This window comes from Rhineura floridana, chromosome 5 (assembly GCF_030035675.1).
Source record: "Rhineura floridana isolate rRhiFlo1 chromosome 5, rRhiFlo1.hap2, whole genome shotgun sequence".
In the NCBI taxonomy this organism is placed as follows: domain Eukaryota; kingdom Metazoa; phylum Chordata; class Lepidosauria; order Squamata; family Rhineuridae; genus Rhineura; species Rhineura floridana.
The window spans coordinates 168,865,390-168,886,644 of record NC_084484.1 but is presented as its reverse complement, the minus strand read 5'-3'; the positions used below and the strand labels follow the sequence as shown (position 1 = coordinate 168,886,644).

At 42.4% G+C, this 21,255-nt stretch overlaps 2 protein-coding genes across 12 annotated transcripts in view; one reads left to right on the top strand and one right to left on the bottom strand.

The window, feature by feature from the left end:
• Window positions 1–6,662, bottom strand: part of MRE11 (MRE11 homolog, double strand break repair nuclease) — a 49,779-nt gene extending 43,117 nt beyond the window's left edge. For 2 of the 3 annotated variants that reach the window (XM_061628806.1, XM_061628804.1), the window contains exons 1-4: window positions 6,412–6,662; window positions 2,056–2,179; window positions 1,728–1,866; window positions 261–421 (exon numbers count right to left, since the gene is read on the bottom strand). In XM_061628806.1, coding sequence (XP_061484790.1) covers window positions 261–421; window positions 1,728–1,866; window positions 2,056–2,075 — 320 coding nt within the window. In that variant the 5' untranslated portion in view covers window positions 2,076–2,179; window positions 6,412–6,662. Of the gene's footprint in view, window positions 1–260; window positions 422–1,727; window positions 1,867–2,055; window positions 2,180–6,327; window positions 6,347–6,411 lie in introns of those variants that run through there. The other variant, XM_061628805.1, reaches the window with a different exon arrangement.
• ANKRD49 (ankyrin repeat domain 49) lies at window positions 6,639–20,199 on the top strand. 9 transcript variants are annotated; one of them, XM_061628809.1, is made up of 6 exons: window positions 6,639–7,009; window positions 7,413–7,564; window positions 11,727–11,886; window positions 12,805–12,862; window positions 15,540–15,955; window positions 17,668–20,199. In XM_061628809.1, exons 5-6 carry the CDS (start codon window positions 15,695–15,697, stop codon window positions 18,127–18,129), a joined length of 723 nt encoding a protein of 240 aa, XP_061484793.1. In that variant the 5' UTR covers window positions 6,639–7,009; window positions 7,413–7,564; window positions 11,727–11,886; window positions 12,805–12,862; window positions 15,540–15,694; the 3' UTR covers window positions 18,130–20,199. The 9 variants fall into 9 exon arrangements, with proteins under 9 accessions (XP_061484793.1, XP_061484792.1, XP_061484791.1 ...); XM_061628808.1 differs by having other exon boundaries at window positions 7,377–7,560; XM_061628807.1 differs by having other exon boundaries at window positions 7,377–7,564.
• The last annotated feature ends 1,056 nt before the right edge of the window (window positions 20,200–21,255 follow it).

The window sequence follows — 21,255 nt, the reverse complement described above, 5'->3', positions numbered from 1 at the left end:
GCAAAGTTTAAGATCTCTGCATGTTTATTTAAGGACAGAAATACCACTGCTCAAGTAATCATAATTTCCTGCATCAAACTATGCCATATATGAATGACCATGGAAGAATTTATTATTTATTTATTTGATTTATATCCCATCCTTCCTTCCAGTAGGAGCCCAGGGGGCAATTATAATTGTAAGAATTATTACACTTAATTAACTTCTATTTAGTCAACTTTACAACTAAAGTCAACTTTACAACTAAAGTAGATACCTACTTGCTAAAACCAAAGTTAACTGATTGGTCACTCAGAATTTCAAACTGTACAGGACGGTCCCCCATACAGTATTTCCTTAATAATTCTAAACAAGTGTGTAATGTTTTCCTGGAAGGTTTGTTTTCATGAAAGAGATCGCCTCCTAATAAAATAAAGTCCACCTATAAAAAGGAAAGAAAAAATTCTTTAAAAATATGAAAGACTATTTTAACTTATAATTTTTATTCCGTTTTCTAAAACTATACATATTGAGATAGAATAACAAAAATAAATTGAAAGTATCGCATTATTAATGTAATTATTATTACTATTTATTATTTTATTACATTTATATACCACCTTTCCTCTAAGGAGCTCCAAGTGGTACACATGGCTCTCCCCCTCTCCATTTCATCCTCACAACAACCTTGTGAGGTAGGTCAGTCTGAGACATAGTGACTGGCCAAAGGACACCCAGTCAGCTTCATGGCTGAGTGGACATTTGAACCCTGGTGTCCCAGGTCATAGTCCAACACTCTAACCTTTACATCACACTGGCTCTCAATAATATTTAATATGTAATTAAAACAGACACACTGAGAAATGTGTTTTTGATTACAGTAGGGCCCCACTCATAGAGCGGGTTACATTCCAGAACCCTGCCTAAAAAAGTGAAACCAGCCAAAAAGCGGAACTCCTTCAATAAAATGGCGCCCGACGCCCAAAAAACGCCATAAAAGTGGAACAAGCGCCATATGAGTGGGGCCTTACTCTAATTTTAGCCGCTATATTAGTAGAACACCAAAAAGCAGGCCGCTGAAAAGCAGGGCCCTACTGTACCTAAAAACAGTTTAGAGTGCAAACAAAATCTTGCTTTCTCGGTGCCAAACAACCTTTAAAAAGCCCTGTAATGGGGAACTCAGAAGTACATAAAACATAAAAGGGCAACTTTATTCAGGGATTTATAGCCAGTCGCTAAAAAAAATTGTATGTTACACTGAAATATCAAGAAGCTGAAAAGCGAAAGGTGCACTCATCAACCTAATGTGTTGGTGGAACCACATCATTGATCCCATAATGTCATCATTTGAATTTAACAATTTATGAACATTTAAATAATATCCCACCATGCATAATCCTTCATTAGTACCCCAGTCCTCACTTATGGTAGAATCCACTCAGGATGGGTCCGCCTGCACCAGAGATGGGGAAACTGTGGCCAGGTTGTTGGACCCTGGGTCCTGTCAGCTCGAGTCAATTGACCAATGGTCAGGGATAACAGAAGTAGTAGTTCAACAATATCTGGAGAGCCATAGGTTCCCTGTATCTGGCCTACACAATGCCATGGATTGATACTTACCATGCATGATTGTAATCCATTTGGATAACATATTACACGGAGAACTGTCAGCACATTAAAATACTAATTTTGAGAACATATCTGATCCATCACTACTAACTTTACTAAGTGTTATAAAACTGGCTTGCCTCATTATCTTGAGCAAGTTTCAAGATTTCATCAAAAGTTACAAATGTATCATTCCCACGTACAGCATCCTTCTCCAAGTACCCAAGATGAATATCGGTAGCAACTAAAATTTTAAAGGTATCCTTTTCTTCTTCATCCCTAAAGTGAGCATGGGAAAAAAGGAACAGCGTTAATATGTAATTATACTACTTCAAAACAGCCTACAATGAAGCATTTTGCAAAAAGTCAAAAGTTGCACTCCCTCAACTCTACAAATATACACAGTCATTCTTTCAAAGGACTCACACAAAAGGAGGCAAGGTATTGTGGACTTAGCGAGAGACTTACATGGAAGTAGCAGGACTCATCTTTGCAATCACACTGGCTCCCAAAATCCACGGGACTTCTCACAAGGGAAATCAGCTGTACTATTTAACACTGAGAGACTGAAAGGCAGATTCAGGGTCAAGACCTAAGAGTAATATCCAAGAGAGAAAAAGATTTAATGACAATCTTGTGGCCAAAGTGTTGATATGCCAAAGTGTTGATATTTATTGATTTTCAAAATGTACAAACTGCTTTTCTACTCAACAGGAAAGGCTCAGTGAGGCTCATAGAAAAAGCAGTGGGAAAAACCAAGGCTTGGATTCAACGCTGCTGTTGCCTATGCAACAGACTTCCACTTGCACCACAGAACTTGCACCTCCTCTCCCCTGCAGCTCTCGCTGCAGCCTCAAAATTTCCTCCAGAGCAGATTCTAGGAGAGGGTGGAACTCCACCCACACAGCACGGGATATACTCCAAGCATCATATTTGCCTCCGGCGACCTCAGCTGATGTCCCTTCTTTACTTAAGGATTGTGTTCATTGTAAGCAGGTAAGAGAATCTGAACTTAGACTGCAATCCTAAAAACACTTAGCTCCATTGAAACAGCAGGACTTACTTCTGAGTAAACATGCAAAGGACTGCTCTGCACAGAAATTCATTTAACACTTACTTTTGTTACACTAACAGCTTATTTCAGGGGTCACCAACCTGGCGTCCACAGGTGCTATTGCCCCCGTGAAGGCCTTCACTGGTGTCAGGGCTGTGGAGTCGGTACGCCAAACCTTCGACTCCGACTCCTCTATTTTTCTACTGTCCGACTCCGTCTCCACCCAAAATTGCTTCCAACTCCACAGCCCTGGAAAGGGCTGTAAATGTCTTTTTAAATTGGAAGCTCTCATAGGAGCACTTTTATCACTGCCTGAATATGCGCTGATCTTGGCATCACAGCATTTGTCTTCATCTGGGTCCTGACACACAAAATGTTTTCCATCTTGAGTTACGGTGAAATGCTCAACTACAGCTGACTTAAGCTTCTTTGACATTTTGAATTTATATTTCTACCGACTCCGACTCCACCCAAAATTGCTGCCGACTCCGACTCCACAGCCCTGATTGGTGTGCTTGGAAGGGGCCCAAGACTCTGAGCTTACTTTTTTTAACAAAAGGAGTAAGTCTCTAGCCCTCCTAGATAGAAAGTTATGGAGCAATGTGCAGGTTCTCCAAGTAATTCCTGTGAAATGAGCCAGCCTGGCTGCTCCCACCTGTCAATGTTTTTAAAGCAAAGTCAGAGCTATGATTAATAATGAGATTTTTGGACACCAGGCAACAGAAATCCTTGAGGTCCTGAACAGCTTCTGTGATCCTCTTCCTTCTAGTGCATTTTTCCTGGTTCTGTCTTATTTTCTAGTAGTACTTGGAATCTCTGTAGCTTGCCCTTCCTCTTTACCTAGCAACCATGATACATCTCTTTTGTGGGTTTGTCTGAGATCAGGTAGGGACTTACTGCTAAGTAAGTGGGTACAGGTTTGTAGCCTAGGCTTTGGTTTAGGATTAGCATTGGGGAAAACAGGGTTCTTGTGCCTTTAACAGTGGTATCTCCACAATCAGGCCCAACAGGACATAGCTGACATCCAATGGTAAACATGATGGTGCTGGGGGAGGGGAAGAGAAGCAACAATGCCTGTGCTCTCTAGTTTTGTGCTATGCCACGCCCCTTGGTAGCCATTTTGTGTTATGCCACATCCCCAATGCAACCATTTTATGAACGGTGCCCTCAGCACTCTCTCAGAATTCAAAATGTGCCCCCAGCTTATAGTCACTAGCAGAAGGATCCTATGGATGTCTACTAAAAATGTCACTCTAAATTCTTTGATATTATTATTATTATTTAAATTTATAACCTGCCCTTCCCCCCAGTAGGAACTCAGGGCCACAAACAAAAACACTAAAAACACTATAAAACATCATAAAAACAGATATTAAAACATATTGAAACAAAACATATATTTAAAAACATCTCAAAAACCAATTCCAATACAGACACAGACTGGGATAAGGTCTCCAAGGCCTGTTGAATGAGGAAGGTCTTCAGTAGGCACTGAAAAGATAACAGAGATGGTGCCTGCCTAATATTTAAGGGGACGGAATTCCACAGGGTAGGCGCCACTACACTAAAGGTCTGCTTCCTTTGTTGTGCAGAATGGACCTCCTGATAAGATGGTATCTGCAGGAAGCCCTCACCTGCAGAGAATAGTGATCAACTGGCTATATAAGGGGCAAGAAAATCTTTCAGGTATCCTGATCCCAAGCTGTATAGGGCTTTGTACATCAAAACCAGAACCTGGAACTTAGCCTGGTAGCTAATAGGCAGCCAGTGCAATTCTTTCAGCAGTGGGGTGTTATATTGGCGATACCCTGTCCCAGCTTCCAGACCAACCTCAATGGCAGTCCCACATATAGCACATTACAGTAATCCAACCTGGAAGTTACCAGTAAATGGACAACAGTGTTCAGGCTATCTGGTCCAGAAACGACTGCAGCTGTCTTACCAGCCAAAGTTGGTAAAAAGCACTCCTAGCCACTGAGGTTACCTGGACCCCTAGTGACAAAGATGGATCCAGGATCATCCCCAGACTACAGGCCTGCTCTTTCAGAGGGAGTACAACCCTGTCCAAAGCAGGAGACTGACCAATTATCCAAACTTGGGAACCACCAACTCACAGCACCTCTGTCTTGCTAGGGTTCAGACTCAGTTTACTGGCCATCATCCAGTCCACCACCGTGTCCAGGCACCAGTCCAGGGCTTGCACAGCATCTCCCAATTCAGATGTAATGGTATCATCAGTGTACTGCTGACATCTCACCCCAAATCTCCTGATGACCGCTCCCAAGGATTTCATATACATGTTAACAGCATCAGAGACAAGATAGTACCTTGTGGCACCCCATAGCACAACTGCCAGGGAGCCAAAAGACAATCACCCAATGCTATTCTCAGAAAACAACTCTGGAGGTAGGATCTGAACTACTCTGAAACAGTGCCTCCAATAACCATCTCACCAAGTCAGTTTAGAAGGATACCATGGTCAATAGTAACAAAAGCTGCCGAGAGATCAAGTAAGAATAACAGGGTCACACTCCCCATCCTTCTCCCAATAAAGATCACCCATCAGGGTGACCAAGGGTGATTACGTCGCATAACCAGGCCTGAATCCAGACTGGGATGGGTCAAGATAATCCGTTTCATCCAAGAGTACTTGCAATTGCTGCACCGCAACCCTCTCAATCACCTTCCCTAAAAAGGGGGTATTTGTAATCGTGTGGTAGTTGTCACAAACCAATGGGTCCAGGGTGGGCTTTTTCAGGAGCAGTCAGATCACTGCCTCTTTCAGGGTGGCTGCCACCACTCGCTCCCACAACGTGTTGACCACAGCATGGATCCACTCGGTCAAATCCCCTTGGCAAGCTTTAATAAGCCAAGAAGGGCAAGAGTTGAGAGGACATGTTGCTACCCACATCACCACAAGCACCTTGCACAACCACATCATCAGGATGCATCAACTAAAACCAATCCCAAGAAGTTGCAGCAAATGTTGCACTGGACACCTCGCTGGGGACTACACTAGATGTGGATGGGGCACCAAGATTGCTAAGGAGGTGAACAACTTTATTTTATTTTATTTATTTATTATTCAATTTGTATCCCGATGCTTATTCTTGCCTAGCCAGGCAGATGCACAGCAGGCAGTCTCCTCTATGAGCAGAAAATTCTACCTAAGCCTGGGCATGAAGAGTGATGGAATGATCAATGAAATGCCAGGCACTTATTCAGGCAGAGGCAACGCCAGAACAGTGCATCACAGAGAGACACAGTGGGCAACCTCTTCTATGGGTATGTAATTTTCCTTTAGTCTTGGCACAAAGGGTGAAGGAATGATCACACCATATGGGATGCCAGGTGCTTATTCAGGCAGAGGGACCACCAGAACAGTGCATCACGGAGAGACACAGCAGGCAACTTCCTCCACGGGCATGTAATTCTACTGAAGCCTTGGCCTGAAAGGACGTTTAATGTAATGCCAGAGCCTTATTCAGGAACAGACACAGTCAGAACACCTTATTATACAGATACACTGCGGACAGCCGCCTCTGCGTGGGTAGGGACGTTTGCGGGGGAGGGGGGTCTACAGGGGCGTCTTTTCAGTTCTTGATTTACTTTTTCACTAAAGGAACAGGCTTTTTGGGGAAATGGCTAAACTCTGAACTTTAAAACAAAACTACACTTCAGCCTACCAGCGGCCCTCTTCCGCTATCGATCCCAGAAGAGCCTCTGCCGGTAATTAGGCTCACCCTCACACACCCTTCGCGGGCTCTTACCCTGTTCTTCCGCCTCCCTGCACCGGCCTACCACAAAACGCCGCACCACACGGCGCCTCCAGTTTCCATAGCGCCGCTGGCTAAGGGGAAGAAATAACCCCGCCCGCACTCTCCCTCAGGTGCGCGCGATAGAGATCGAGCGAGAGCAGGAAAACCCCTTCTCGCGATAAACTGCCAACTAGCTCATTCCCATCGTTCCAAAGCCGTAGCGACTAGTAATCCCCATTGCGCAGCCGCATCCGGGGGAGAGTGAGATGAGGCCGAGGAAGGCCGGAAGTCTCGGCTTGGAGGGAAGCAAGTCTTGCTGGGGGTGCGGCCGGTCATTTCTTGGCCCCGCCCCTTCCCCGTAGTGCAGGCGAAGCCTGCTGGGCGAGTCTTTGCTCGTGGAGTAGCACCGCGGGAGCTCTCAAACCCAGCAGGCTTCATCCGGGTCTTTTGGCTGTGAACATCTTTCAAGCACCGCTTGCAAAGGGGGCAGAGAATATAAATATAAAAAAAGTATATACACGCGCCTGTATAGATAGATATAACACGGTCAATTCTTTTTCTTTTTTGCTCGGAAGTAAGCCTCCATGAGCTCACACGGGACTGACTCCAGGTAAGAGTATATACGGATTGCTGTGGCACTAGTAGAGTTTACAAGCGAAGGAGCCCAAATATGAGTTCCTTGGAAAACCAGGATGCAGTTCCTGCTTTTGAGTTTGGGGCTCAGGGATAAGTAACGTGAAGGCTGCAGAGTGTGTGGAGCGGTGGTGAGGATGATTATTTTGCATGTAAGGCTTAGTTTGTAAAGTATGTATAGGCTTCTGTGTAGCCTGATTTAGGGTAAAAGTTAAAGGTGTCCCTGCACTTATAGTGCGAGTCGTTTCCGACTCTTAGGGTGACATCTCGCGACGTTTACTAGGCAGACTGTATACATGGGGTGGGATTGCCAGTTCCTTTCCCGGCCTTTCTTTACTCCTCAGCGTATGCCGGGTACTCATTTTACCAACCACGGATAGATGGAAGGCTAAGTGGACCTCAACCTCTTTTACCGGAGATTCGACTTCCTCCTCCATTGGAATCGAACTGCAGCCGTGAGCAGAGCTTCGGCTGCGTTACCACCGCTTACCACTCTGCCAAAAGAGAATGAGACACCTTCACATTTAAGTAGGTGTGTTTAGTATATTTACTAAACTATATACTGAAATCCCCTTTTCTACGGAACTACTGAAGGTGAGGGAGCCCTGTTCTTCTTTGCATCTGGCCACCCTAACCCAATCCTCCTATGTATACTTACTTAGAGGTAAGCCCTGATTGGCTGAATAAGAACTCCTCTTATGTAAGGCTAAAAATTCAAATGCCCCTTTACTTGGGAGGAAACCCCATGCATTAAGTTTCCCACTGAGCCCAATAGCAGTTACTCCCAAGTGGGATGCATGGGAAGCTGCCTCATAGGGAGTTGGAATGTTGATCCATTTAGATCACAGATGGGGCAAGGGCTGGTGCTTTACAGAACATGTTGGACTACAATTCCTATCATTCCTAACCATTGGGCAACTGGCTAGTGTTACGAAGGGACCTTGAACTTCCTCATGAGCAGAGCTCACTAGAAATCCAAATCACTAGAAATCCAAATTCCCCAAAAGAGAGCAGCAGGATCTTTTGCTGGAGTTACCCGCACGTCACCCCCAGAACATGTATAATTTTACCCTTAACTCAATAACACATACACTGCAAGTAAAATAAAGAGTGGTTTTATTAAGAGAAGGAACAAGGAAAAATATTGCAGTTTACAATTGCAGTTAACAATGAGTAGTTTTCTAACTATTATTCATTCATTCATTCATTCATTCAGCAACACTGGATAGACTAAAGCAAAGAGACTAGCCCTATAAACACGTTCACATTAAGCTCACCCACACAGAAAGAAAGAAAAAAGGAAAGAAAAAGGCCCAGATAGTTGCATATACCTTTCCTGGAGAGTTGCTGCAAGCCTAAAGCTGAGAGAGAGAGACTTTTGTATCTAGCCCAATGAGCAAAAGCTCCACCCTTTGTAACCAGCGCCAGATCTGAAAGTTCTCACCCAAATCCATAGCTCTGAAATTGTCCCAAAGATGCTAGCATGCGTTGATAAGAAAAGCAGTTGTCGCAGCCCCCCAGAAGATGAACTCTGAACTCCCCTTCTCACTCCTCATGTTTTATACCTTTTCCTAACTAAACTGACCCCAAAGTAAACCCAAAGTAAATGTGATCAGGAAGGTGGGAACCCACTCATTTCCTAATAAGTTCCCGGATGATAGGTGTGATTTCCCTGCGGTAGATTTCTGAGGACTCCTCAAGGTTAAGATTATCATAATCCTTGTGTAAAACAGTTTCTTTGTTTGACAGGAGTTTATCCTGTCTTCTCCAGAGGCTTAGAAATGCACAACACCTCCTAGTTTGAAAGGAACTATTCTGTTTCCTCGTGATGGCCTAGATTATCATAAACATTTCCTTTGTTTGAAAGGAGCGCCTATTTTTACTGGGTGACAAATCCCAAATTTCCATGAGTCAGGCATTGCAAGATACGTACTCAGAGGTCACAGAGGGGCTGTTTCCCAGGAATCTTTGCTGTTGCAGGCCTTTTCAAACTCTGGTTCACTGAGATGAATCAAAGATTAAAAATTCCCAATATTTGATACCTCATAACACTAGGGCTAAGCCCAGGAATACCTAGAGGGCCACGGGTTCCCTGCTCCTGATCTAGTTACTCTGACTGGGAATTACTCTCAAGGGTTTCAGATAAGAATATTTCCCAGCCATACTGGAGACTGTACCTGGAACCTTCTTCATGCAAAGCATATATATCATACTGGACTATTTGCTGCTGTTGATGTTACATGCCTTCAGGTTGATTACGATTTATGGTGACCCTATGAATCAACGACCTCCAATAGCATCTGTCATGAACCACCCTGTTCAGATGTTGTAAGTTCAGGTCTGTGGCTTCCTTTATGGAATCAATCTATCTCTTGTTTGGACTTCCTCTTTTTATACTCCCTTCTGGTTTTCCCAGCATTATAGTCTTTTCTAGTGAATCATGTCTCCAAAGTATGATAACCTTAGTTTCATCATTTTAGCTTCTAGTGACAGTTCTGGTTTAATTTGTTCTAACACCCAATTATTTGCCTTTTTCGCAGTCCATGGTATGCGCAAAACACTCCTCCAACACCATATTTCAAATGCATTGATTTTTCTCTTATCAGCCTTTTTCACTGTCCAATTTTCACGTACATACATAGAGATCAGGAATACCATGGTCTGAATGATCCTGACTTTAGTGTTCAGTGATACATCTTTGCATTTGAGGACCTTTTCTAGTTATCTCACAGCTGCCCTCCCCAGTCCTAGCCTTCTTCTGATTTCTTGACTACTGTCTCCATTTTGGTTAATGACTGTGCTGAGGTATTGATAATCCTTGACAAGTTCAATGTCATCGTTGTCAACTTTAAAGTTACATAAATCTTTTATTTATTTATTTACTTATTGCATTTATATACCGCCCCATAGCCGAATCTCTCTGGGCGGTTTCAACAATTAAAAATATAAAAAACAAATATACAAAATTTTAAAAAACAATTTTTTAAAAAGCAATTTAAAAACATATGCTAAAATGCTTGGGAGAAGAAGAAAGTCTTGACCTGGCGCTGAAAAGATAACAGTGTTGGCGCCAGGTGCACCTCGTCAAAAAAATCATTCCATAATTGTTGTCATTACTTAGTCTTCTTGACGTTCAGCTATAGTCCTGCTTTTGACCTTTCCTCTTTAACTTTCATCAGCATTCGTTTCAAATCATTCCTGGTTTCTGCTAGTAGTATGTTATCATCTGCATATCTTAAATTATTCATATTTCTCCCTCCAATTCTCAAACCTCCATCATCTTGGTCCAATCCCGCTTTCCGTATGATATGTTCTGCGCATAGATTAAATAAATAGGACTATAACCCTTCCTTAAAGTATGTATTGCATCTAAATGGATGGTGTAAAGCAGGGCTTCCCAACCTTTATGAGTACAGGACCCCCTTTGTAAGCTCAAAAAATTTCATGATTCCCCCCCCCGCTAATTGTAACTTTAGTCTCTGTTAATTGAAAAAAATGATGCATGGCAAAATCACATCTCCAAATATCCTTTTCCATTAAAAGCTCCCTGTAGAGAGGGGCGGTGTTACATTCTTTTCTTAATGCAAAGGTCCAAACAAATGGGTATACCCCCCCCAGTCTGAAGATGTACAGTCCAGTCTCCCAACACTAGTGGGTTACAGTGTTGGACTAAGATTCAGGTTCAAATTCCCACTCAGCTATGAAGCCCACTGGGTGACCTTGGACGAGACACAGTCTCTCAGCCTGACCTATCTCATAGGGTCTGTGTAAGGATAAAATGGAAAGGGCAGGGGGGACCATATGTACCACCTTGAGCAACTTTGAGGAAAGGTAGGATACAAATGCAATGACAATTAAATAAATAATAACGAGGCAGCAGTGTAGTTGTAGTGGGCATGCTACATTGTGAAGACGAAAGGGTGGATAGGTTGAGGAGGGGGGGTTAGTGCTTTTAGGCCTAGGAATAATCATCAGAACTGATGACTTGGTTAGTGTGCATTTGGGGAATGAGAGCAGAGCAGATCAGCGCACTCACACACACAAAGACAGCTGCCTCTCCTGCAACCATGTGCAAGCATTCAGGCACATGGGCAGGGAGAACCCCTCAACTGCCGTAGCACCTTGGAGAGAGAGATTGGGGTGTCTAGGTGGAAGAAAGGGGGGATGCTGGCACACACAGCCTCAGAGATGGGAGGCGAGCAACACCTGAGCATCCTCAATGCTCTGTGGCTCTGTCTGGGCCAAAGGTGAGATCCAAATAAGAATAATTTTTAAAAGGAGGTGGCAGCAAAGCAGGAGCCAAGAAAGGCAGGCGGGCTGGCTTCCAGGAAGAGGGAAAGGAGCCTTTCCTTGCAGCCTTGCTGCTTTTGCTGCATGAAAAGCTCTCTCCTCTCCTTCTGAATAAGGGTGTTGTCAGCAGCAGCAGGGTGAGGAGATGAGAGTCAGTGATAGTAATCCCCTCTTCTTCCTGGTAGCTCCACCCTCAGCCTCCTTTGGCATCTGCCACATGTTTTATAGGCAGACGCCTGCCCTCAGCACGCCTGGAAGACGCTTTGCCACTTCAGCTAAAGTCTTTCCCTCTTATTTGGAGCAAGGGGAGGTGTGGTCTGCAGTGGCATTGGGGAGCAGACAGTATCCAGGGAATTAAGACTTTTTTAAAAAAATTAATAAATTCATTTCCTTACTGTTCACAGCCCCCCTTGGAATGCTTCACAGCCCCCAGGTTGGGAATCACTGGTATAAAGAACTCTCTCTGGGGGGCTGAATTCCCATGCCCAGGGCAATTGATCCTGGCCAAGCACAACCCATGTCTCCCTTACCAGGAGTGAATTAAACCAATGCCAACCCTGTAAGGTAAGTAGATTGCCACCACCCCTTAAACCTTGTCACCTATTCTGGGCCAAGGAGAAACCTAAAATGACAGAAATAGACCTGCCATGGATTCCAGAAGTCAAAGATGCACTCCTTATCTTGGAATCTTAAGGCAAAATGCCTAGTTATACAGTAATCTGTGGCTCAGTGACCAAGGTGCTGGATTCAGAGTGAACATCCCCCTGTAATGAACACAGACTGGTAAATAAGAGGTAGTTGTTATTAAAAAAAATGTAAGTGCAAAAATATAGCAGCAAAATAGTTCCTTAAATCAAACACCCAGAAGCTTAGGTAAAATACAAAAAGAGTTCAACCACAGGACAAAAATAACAAATCTGTATAGCCTATTCTATACTCACATATAAATAGGAAGACAGGCAGAGTAACTTCATGGTGCCACATCTCCCCCAGAGATGTATAGATGTATAGCAACAGAAAGATGGAATCCCAACTTTGGGGAACAAAGACCTAGAATCTTAGCTCTACTTTTGTTGGGGAAAAGCCTGGCAAGAGCCAGGAATTAATTAGTCAATCAGAGGGCTTTCTGATGAAGAAATCTCCCAGAGCTTTTGTGCCTAAGGGTCATGCGCTTCTCCAACCTTCCCAGGCCTGTAGCTTTGAGGTACTAGTCTCAGGCTGATAAGCAGGTTTTCTTACTCACTGCCTAAGTCTCAAGGGCTTCTAGAGGCCCTAATTCAGACAAGCTGTTTCCCCCACAATTCCTTGCCACACAGCCATCTTTATTAGCAAACCAGGCGTTCTTGACAGATGGTGTTATAGGACAGACAGTAAGAGCAAAGGAACCTGCCTCAGACCATTGGTCCATCTAGCTCAGTAGGGTCTGACTGGTGGCTGCTCTCCAGGATTTCAGACAGGGGTCTTTCTCACTCCTATCTACAGATGCTGAGGATTGAACCTGTGACCTTCTGCAGGTACAGCATGTGCTCTACCACATTATGTAAGTAGACACTTGTTGCTGCTTTGCTATTATTAATGATTATGATGTTAAGAGTTTTTAATGGGCTTGCATCGCTTCTGTTTGAGTCCTTCACCTGGCTGCTGGTCCTGAAGATATCTAAGGCTGCAATACAATTTACCAGAGAGTAAGTTCCATTGAACCTAATGAAACTTACTTCTGAGTAGATATGTATTGGCTTGCAGCCTAAGTCGTCATAATAGGAAAGAACATGTTGGGTTGACAGTGATCTAGTACTCAGTCGAAGTAATCCTTGTTGAAGTGTGGTGGAGTTCTGAGAGTCAAAATCAAGGGTCCATGAATATAGTTGTCAGGTTCAGAAATGTAATGCTTGCTCCCAGTAGAGAAGTCTCCTGGTGTACCCTGCTGAAGAAATGACAGACTAAAAAAAAGCTGCTGGTAACACAGTCAGGCAAATATTGCATCTTTCAAAAGGGAGCCATGCTTGTGTAAGGTGATGGCTCCTTACATTGAAGGAGAGCAGTTGTGTATGTGCTTGCACAAACACACTCAATCTACTGTTCTTCCCATGTAAAACTCAATGACTTGCAAGAAAGTATAAAGGATTGTACTTTCTTTGCTTCCATGGAGCAGAAAACAAGTAAATTGAGCTTTGCAGGCAGTAGAAACAATGGGTGGTTCCTAATCCAAAATGTGGGGACCCCTGGTCAAGAGTCTCCATTTATCAGTTGATCATATCTTTATGCTTTTGGTATATTTCTTCAGTACAGCTCTGACTTTAGTCAATTTTAGGTTGGTCTATAATAAACAGTTCGCCTCTGTGTTAGAATTGTTTTTAAGATGTTTTTCAAAACATTTTTTTCAAGATGTTTTGTTTTTATAATATTTTGTCATTTGCTTGCCACTCTGGGCTCCTTCTGGGAGGAAGGAAGGAATATACATTTGTTCGTTTGTTTAATTAATTAATTAATACTATTTGCTCTTCCACTTCAGAGGCCTTCCTTCAGGTCCTGCCTCTGCACATGGATAGCTAGCCTTGTCAGCTGCGGTGCTTAGAGTCTGGAATAGCCATCTAAGACAATATTTATTTATGTGTTTATAATCTGCACTTTCATAAGAATATATCAATGCAGAGTACAATGTATAAAAATAGCCATACAAACACAATTAAAAACATCAGTCAAACATCAATAAATGCTATAGTTTTCACAATATGTCTGAAAGAAGGGAGAGATGGTTCCTGTCAAACCTCTGCTGGTTGGGAGTTCCACAGGGCAAGCCACACTACAGTCTTGGTCCATAGTGAAGGCAACCTGAACCTTGGGAATGGGGAACCATCACAGTGCTCCATCAGAGATCTCAGTGATTGAGATGGAGCGATAAGGAATTGGATGGACCTGAAGGTACTTTTGAGTCCAAATTGTTTAGGGCTTTCTGAATTAACACAAGTTCCTTGAACCTGGCACAGTAACAAATTGGCAACCAGTGCAGTTCTCTCTCAGCAGTGGAGTGACATGTTCCCAGTAGTCTGCTCATGAGCAGTTTGGCCACTGCATTCTGCACTAGTTGAAGCCTCTAGACCAGATGCAAGGGCAGCCCCACATAAAGCAGTAATCAATTATGGCTGGTCCCCTCACTGTCTACCTTTAGATGGGTGGCAATGACTCTTTCATTCAAGCTGCCCTTTGTAGGAGTCTGATTTTACTATACTGAAGAGTTTTGTGGCATCTTAAAGACTGGCAAATCTATTATGACATGAGATAGCCTTCCCCATTTGGTGCCTGCCAGATTTTTTTTCGCCAGTGCGGCCAATGGGATGACAGGAATTATAGTACAAAACATCTGGAGGGCACCAAGTTGGGGAAGGCTGGTATAGGTTTTCATGAACCACAGTCCATTTCATCAGATGCCTTGTACTTTCTGAGTTGTTATGGGGGTTTGTGATATGTAAACAGTAACATCAGAGGGAATGAGATGCACAAAGTATAGAGTGTTAATCACTGTGGCCCTTCACCAACATCTGTTTGTGATAATGCTTCATGTATCTGATGGGCTGTAGTCCACTAAAATGTATGCCATAACAAGTTGGTTACTCTTTAAAATGCCACAAAACTCTTTTGATTTTTTAATAATTATATATTCTGCAACTCTTAAAATACTTTGTGTTTTGTTGTGGTACTGGGCTTTTTCCCCCTCTTGCTTTTTAATATAGGGATATCTTTTGATACTGTAAACTATCTTGTGTGCTTTACTTTAAAAGAATAGTGGTATGTAAATCATTCAATAAGAGTAATAATATTGGTTTCACTGGTAATCTTATAGGAGCAGTGTGTGGGGAGACTGTGGCCATTAGTCCAAACATAGGCTGAAAATAAGTTTGAGAAGGGATGAGAGGAATTCTTGCTAGCTTCCGTTTGTAGGTAATAGCCACAGTCATCCACACATTGCTTCGGTAATGACTAAGCTTTGCATGATGTCATAAAATGTCTTCTTATACAATACCTATTCACTTTAGTTGACCTTTCATAGGAGGCATAAGACTGATGTAAGCCAAGACTGAGAGCAGAAGGTTTTTTTTTCCCACCCTTGAACTTTCAAAATTCCCTTTTCTATACAACTATTAAAAGTTGAGAATTTATGTTCTTTTTTGTGCAGTGGTCATTGTATTAACACATTCTTAATTTTTGTTTCTCTAAAGGTTTTCCTGATGTTGCTGTGATCTATGCCATTAGCTTTCGTTAGCCTAGATCACGAAACTCTACTGGTCAACTATAAGGAAATGAAATGAGCTAGAAGAGCAGGAGGAGGTATTTCCCAGTGAATATTTGAGGCTTGAAAACTCAAGTCTGCAAAATGAACGAAAGTGGCAAATCTGCTGAGAAGAACATGGAGGAGGAGACAAACGATTATAAAGATTTTGCTGAGAGCTTTAACCAGCTTGAACTGTTGGAAACCCACAGGCATCTGATCCCCAGGGGAACACAAAGTCTTTGGTCTGGAGAGTCTGATGAGGAAGATCAGGAAGAAAAAACAGAGGATTGGTACCAAGCTCAAGAGAAGAAGCTGGAAAACAACCCAGATAAGCTTTTGCTTTGGTCAGCTGAAAAAAACAGGGTAAGCAATTTCATAATAATTTTTCAGATATTCATAACTAGGGTTGCACATGTGTCAAAAAACTATTTTTTTCTGGCTTAGTTTGAATGATCATTCCAGGATTCACAACTCATGGTATATGAAGCTGGGAATAAGCACTCCTCCTCTTTCACCTTTCCACTTTTCATCATGTTCTGGTTTTGGCACAAAGTAGTAGTAGTAGTAGTAGTAGTAGTAGTATTTATTCCATTAGTTAGTCGCTTTATACCAAGAAAGTCTCAGAGTGACTTAACAAGATAAAATACAAACACATAAAATCAGTTAAAAGCCAAAATTTTAAAAAACAGCAACATACTATACAAAATTCCAACAGCACATTAAGAAGTCCTGTCCCACTAAAAGACGAGGACCACAGTAGAGGCTACCTGCTTAAGGCCTAGATAAATAAAAATTGCTCAAAATCTGGCTTGTATTAAGCCAGGATTCCTTATTGCATCTGCACTGTGAGCCTATTGCCTGGTTCTTAACCAACCCTAGGCCACAGTTCACCAGTTGAAAATTAAGAGGAAGAACCATTTAGTAACAGCCAGGATCTTCAGGCCAGAGCACAGTGTGGGGAGGAAGAGGTTCTCAGTCCAGACACGCATTCCTGCCTTCATACAATAATGTTTGATGAAGCCCTGAATTATTGTGAGAATCAGGCCACTGTGACATCTTTAATCCTGAAGCTTATGTTCTCCCTCCACTGTCAGAGGCAATGTACTTCTGAATGTCAGTGGCCGGAAACTGCAGGAGGGGAGAATGTTGTGCTCAGGTCTTGCTTGCCAGCTTCCCATAGGTATCTCATTTGCCACTGTGAGAACAGGATGCTGGACTAGATGGGCCATTGGCCTGACCCAACAGGCTGTTCTTATGTCTCATGTTATGTAGAAAAATATAGTTGTTAAGTGGGATTTGATCTTTAGCTTCCATGCTTTAAGTGGTGCAATTGAAGGTCTGGCACAGGAATCAAGACCGATAAAATTTACCATGGTGTCTGCTGCGCACCATAATTAAAACATTTATTTCTATAATTGGTTTCAGTGTTTCTTCATCCTGTACCTGCATCAGCTTTCACACAATAGAAAGCCAGTCTGGTGTAGTGGGTGGAGTGTCAGACTAGGACCAGGGAGACCCAGCTTCAAATCCCCCGTCTGCCTTGAAGCTTACTAGGTGCCCTTGGGCCAATTGCTATATCTCTCAGTCCAGCCTGCCTCACAGAATAGTTGCAAGAATAAAAATAGGAAGGGAAGACTGGCATATATCATCCTGAAATTGTTGCACGAGAGATGGGGTAAAAACATGTAATTGAGCTTTGTGTTAAATTAGGCTGAGAGAGAGTAGACTGAGGTTCAGTGGGCTTTATATCTGAGCAAGGTATTGGGTGTTCAGCACTTTTGGGGAAGGGCCTCAGCTCAGTAGTAGAACATCTCCTTTACATGTAGAAGATCCCATGTTCAATCCCCGGCATCTGCAGGTAGGCTGGAAATGTTTCCTGCCTGAAACCCTGGAAAGCCACTGCCAGTCATTGCAGGCAATACTGAGCTAGAAAGACTAGCTGATCTGCCTCTGTACAAGGCACATGCTTATGTTCCTGTGCCTATGTCTGCAGTACTATACTTGCTGTAAAAGGAATGCATTTGGCTTGTAGGCTTATGCAACATATTTGCCTCTTTACCTCCCCCCCTCCACAGCTTAACACAGTGCAGAGGCTCCTGTCTAAGCATCTTGCTCCAGTAAATGTCCAGGATGAAGATCAATATACTCCTCTACACCGTGCTGCCTATAGTGGACACTTGGAAGTTGTACGCGAACTGATTGCCTACGGTGCAGACGTTCACGCTTTAACAGTGGATAGTTGGACCCCACTGCACAGTGCCTGCAAGTGGAACAACACAAAGATAGCATCATTCTTGCTTCAGCATGGTGCAGATATCAATGCTCAGACCAATGGCTTGCTGACCCCACTGCACCTTACAGCAGGAAACAGGGAGAGCAAGGAGACCCTTGAACTCTTGCTCATGAATCGCTATTTAAAGCCAAATCTCAGAAACAACTTGGACGAAACGGCATACGATATTGCTCGAAGGACTGATAGATATCACTACCTGTTTGAAATTGTTGAAAATTGCACAAATTCTGTATCTGATTCTTAGGAATTGTATACAATTGAATGTTGAACACACTGCCAGCGCCTTTGTAAGAAGTACACTTTGTAATTGCACACAAAGTTGATGCTTTCAGCTCCACCTCTTGGCCTAGCTTTATTTGGTGAGATGCTGAAATGAGGTCTCATTTTGTTACAATGTCATTATTTTTATACTATCAACCACCTTACCTTTGTGAAACATTTCCACTTTTACTTGAAAAGCTTTGGAGGAATCCTAAATATCTCTGGGCTGTTTCCCACATTCACTACTTCACATGGCAGAAGTACTCCCATAAATCATTCTCATATTCCAAAACAATATAGGAATGCACATGAAGGGAAGCAAGACTATCTGAAATGTTAGTTGCTTCTTTTCCTTTAAAATGAGTGAGAATTACTGAGACCTACTTGCTACCACCACGTGTGCTTGAGCAAACAGGAACAGTGGACACAAACTGCCAAATCATACAGTCTACAGACAATTGCAATGAGGCTAGCAGCCACCCATCAACAGGATCAATTATATCTTCTCAGCTATAAAAGCTGAACTAATCTGAAACCAAACAGTGCAATGCAATGGTCAGATTTCAAAGGCCTAGCCAGTGTCTGGTGCAGTATAGCATACCTTGTCTCCCTACCTTCAAAACATAACATTTTGTGTGCTAAGATTTTTGCTTTTCGCAGGGATAGCATGAATGAATGGCTACACATGGAAATATTATGCAGGGCCTACCTTACTTACTAAATGGCTCCATGGGCAGGATTTTAAATCCTTTCTCAATCCCATTCATGGATTCAATTCTTGAAAGTTACATAGTTTCCTTGTATAATGTTGCCACACATAGATGTTTAACAGCAGTAGTTTTTAAAAAGGCAGTCCTAGGAGCGCAAAACATTACACTAAAGTGGTCCAAAAATGCAGGTAATATGAGAGTCCAGAATGTGGTAGTGCCCTAATTAATTACTTGCTTCCCTTGTTACATTTTTGTATAATACACAGGAATGATTTGGGTGCCATTCATGAGTGAGACTGAAACTTTGAAGACTGAAACTGAAAACTAAGCTAAAACCCTACTTGACTCTGAAGTAGACCAATCAGTGGTAGATCAGTGAGGGAACTCTGGAGCATGTGGTTTGTATAACCAAAGCCAAAACTTAACTCTGTAGTTTGAAGACCCAGTTCTGATTATTAGTTACAAACACGAAAGTCCTCTGAAACATTCTTGACTGTACAGTATATGTGACTGGGTGTGGGGCTGTACAATGTCCATAACTACTTGAGTTAACATACTTAATGTTACATGTGATTCTGTTCATTTATCAGCAGACTTTGCTTCATATAATCATGCTATTCCTCCTAAAATCAGTGAAATATAATTTTCCTACTTGTATTTACTAGAAAGTAAGCCTCATTGAAATTGGTTGGACAATTTCTGAATGAATGGCTTAGCATTAGGCTGTACATTCTGCTGTTCTACACACACTTCTAAATAAATGTTTCCAGATTTGACATCTAAGCTATTTCAAGTTAGCAGTGTACCAACTCAAGTGGCTTGCAGATCACTGCCTTAAGGTTACACTACAGATTTAAACTGCTTGGAAACCAGTTTAAGTATTACAACTTCCCCCAAAAGAACACTGAGAATTGTAGTTTTGCCAGAATGCTGAGGCTTCAGAAAATGATTGCTAGTCTTGCCTCAAACTGCAATTCCCAAGATTCTGTGTGTTTGGAAGCCATGACTAGTAAGCCGGTTTGAAACCATTTTAAATATGTAGTGTAGTATGTCTTCAGGTAGTGCAAAATAGATTTACTGTGTCTGAAAGCGGTAAAGCACTAGTGCATTGTAACAGAATTGGGAGTATTTATTATTGTATGAAATGTCAAATACAGGTGATATCAAAGTTCACTTTAAAGGATTATTTTTAAAAAATTGTGAGATACTTATTAACTTTTGAAAACTGCATGAAAAGTGAAACTGAATGTAAGTGAACAATACAGGTAACACTTGAAATACAGTATACTGTAATTCTGCTGTGAGTCTTATTTAAAAATAAAATATTTAACACAGTGAAACTCGATCAGGTCTTCAGTTACAGAGTTAATTGCAACAATCTGTAGGTAGGATAAGAGCAGTACTCTAGCTCCATATTGTGTCATCTGATCAGTAATATTCTTCTAAATTGAGCCTGGGATCATGGGCCTGGAATGCATATTCTTAGCCACTGAGCTGTGGTCCTTTTCCATGTTCAGTGGTTGTGACTCAGGCCATGTGGCAAGGTGTTAAGTTTTAAAATCTGTTTGTGGACCTGTATTTTTGCAAACCTTGTAAGTATGTTTAGAGATACTTATAGTGTTGGGTATGTTTTGATATCATACTATTCTAGCTTATCAGATGCATTTGTATTATAGTTGGGTGTAGAGTTTTCCATGTAATGTCACTTCCAGAACAGGTGACAGCACACAGAGCCCGCACAGATTTGAAAGATACAGAGAATCTGGCAGCTGGCATCCCCCACAATAGTCTTTCCAAAGCCTTAACCTCAAAATGTGCATTCAGCTAGAAAATCACAGGTTACAGTCCTATGCTACTAAGTGTGTTTAAGTAGCCTTGTTAAAATGATTTACAGTGCAATCAAATGCATGTTTACTTGGAAATAAGCCAATATAATATACTGGTTAGAGTGCTGGACTAGGACTGGAGTTAAAATCCCCACTCAACCATGAAGTTCAGTTGGTGACTTGAGCAAGACAGTCACTCAGCATAACATATCTCACAGAATGAGGCTAAAAATGGGGAGGAGAAATAATAAGTTCTACGCTGAGTTCCAGGATCTAGGTGTGCACAACATCACAGCCTATAATATGCTTAATTGTGTGTTTGATTTAAGGCAGTGGTTCCCAACCTGTGGGCTGTGACTCCCAGGGAGGCCGCGAACAGTAAAGAAATGAATTTATTGGTTTTTTTTTAAAAAGTCTTCACTACCTGGATGCTGCTTACTCCCCACTGCCGCTACAGATGACACCTCCCCCTTGCTCCAGAGGACTTTGCACCAGAGTGTCTCTCAGGTGCGCTGAGGGCAGGCATCTGCCTATACCACAAATGGCAGATGCCAAAGGAGGCTGAGGGTGGAG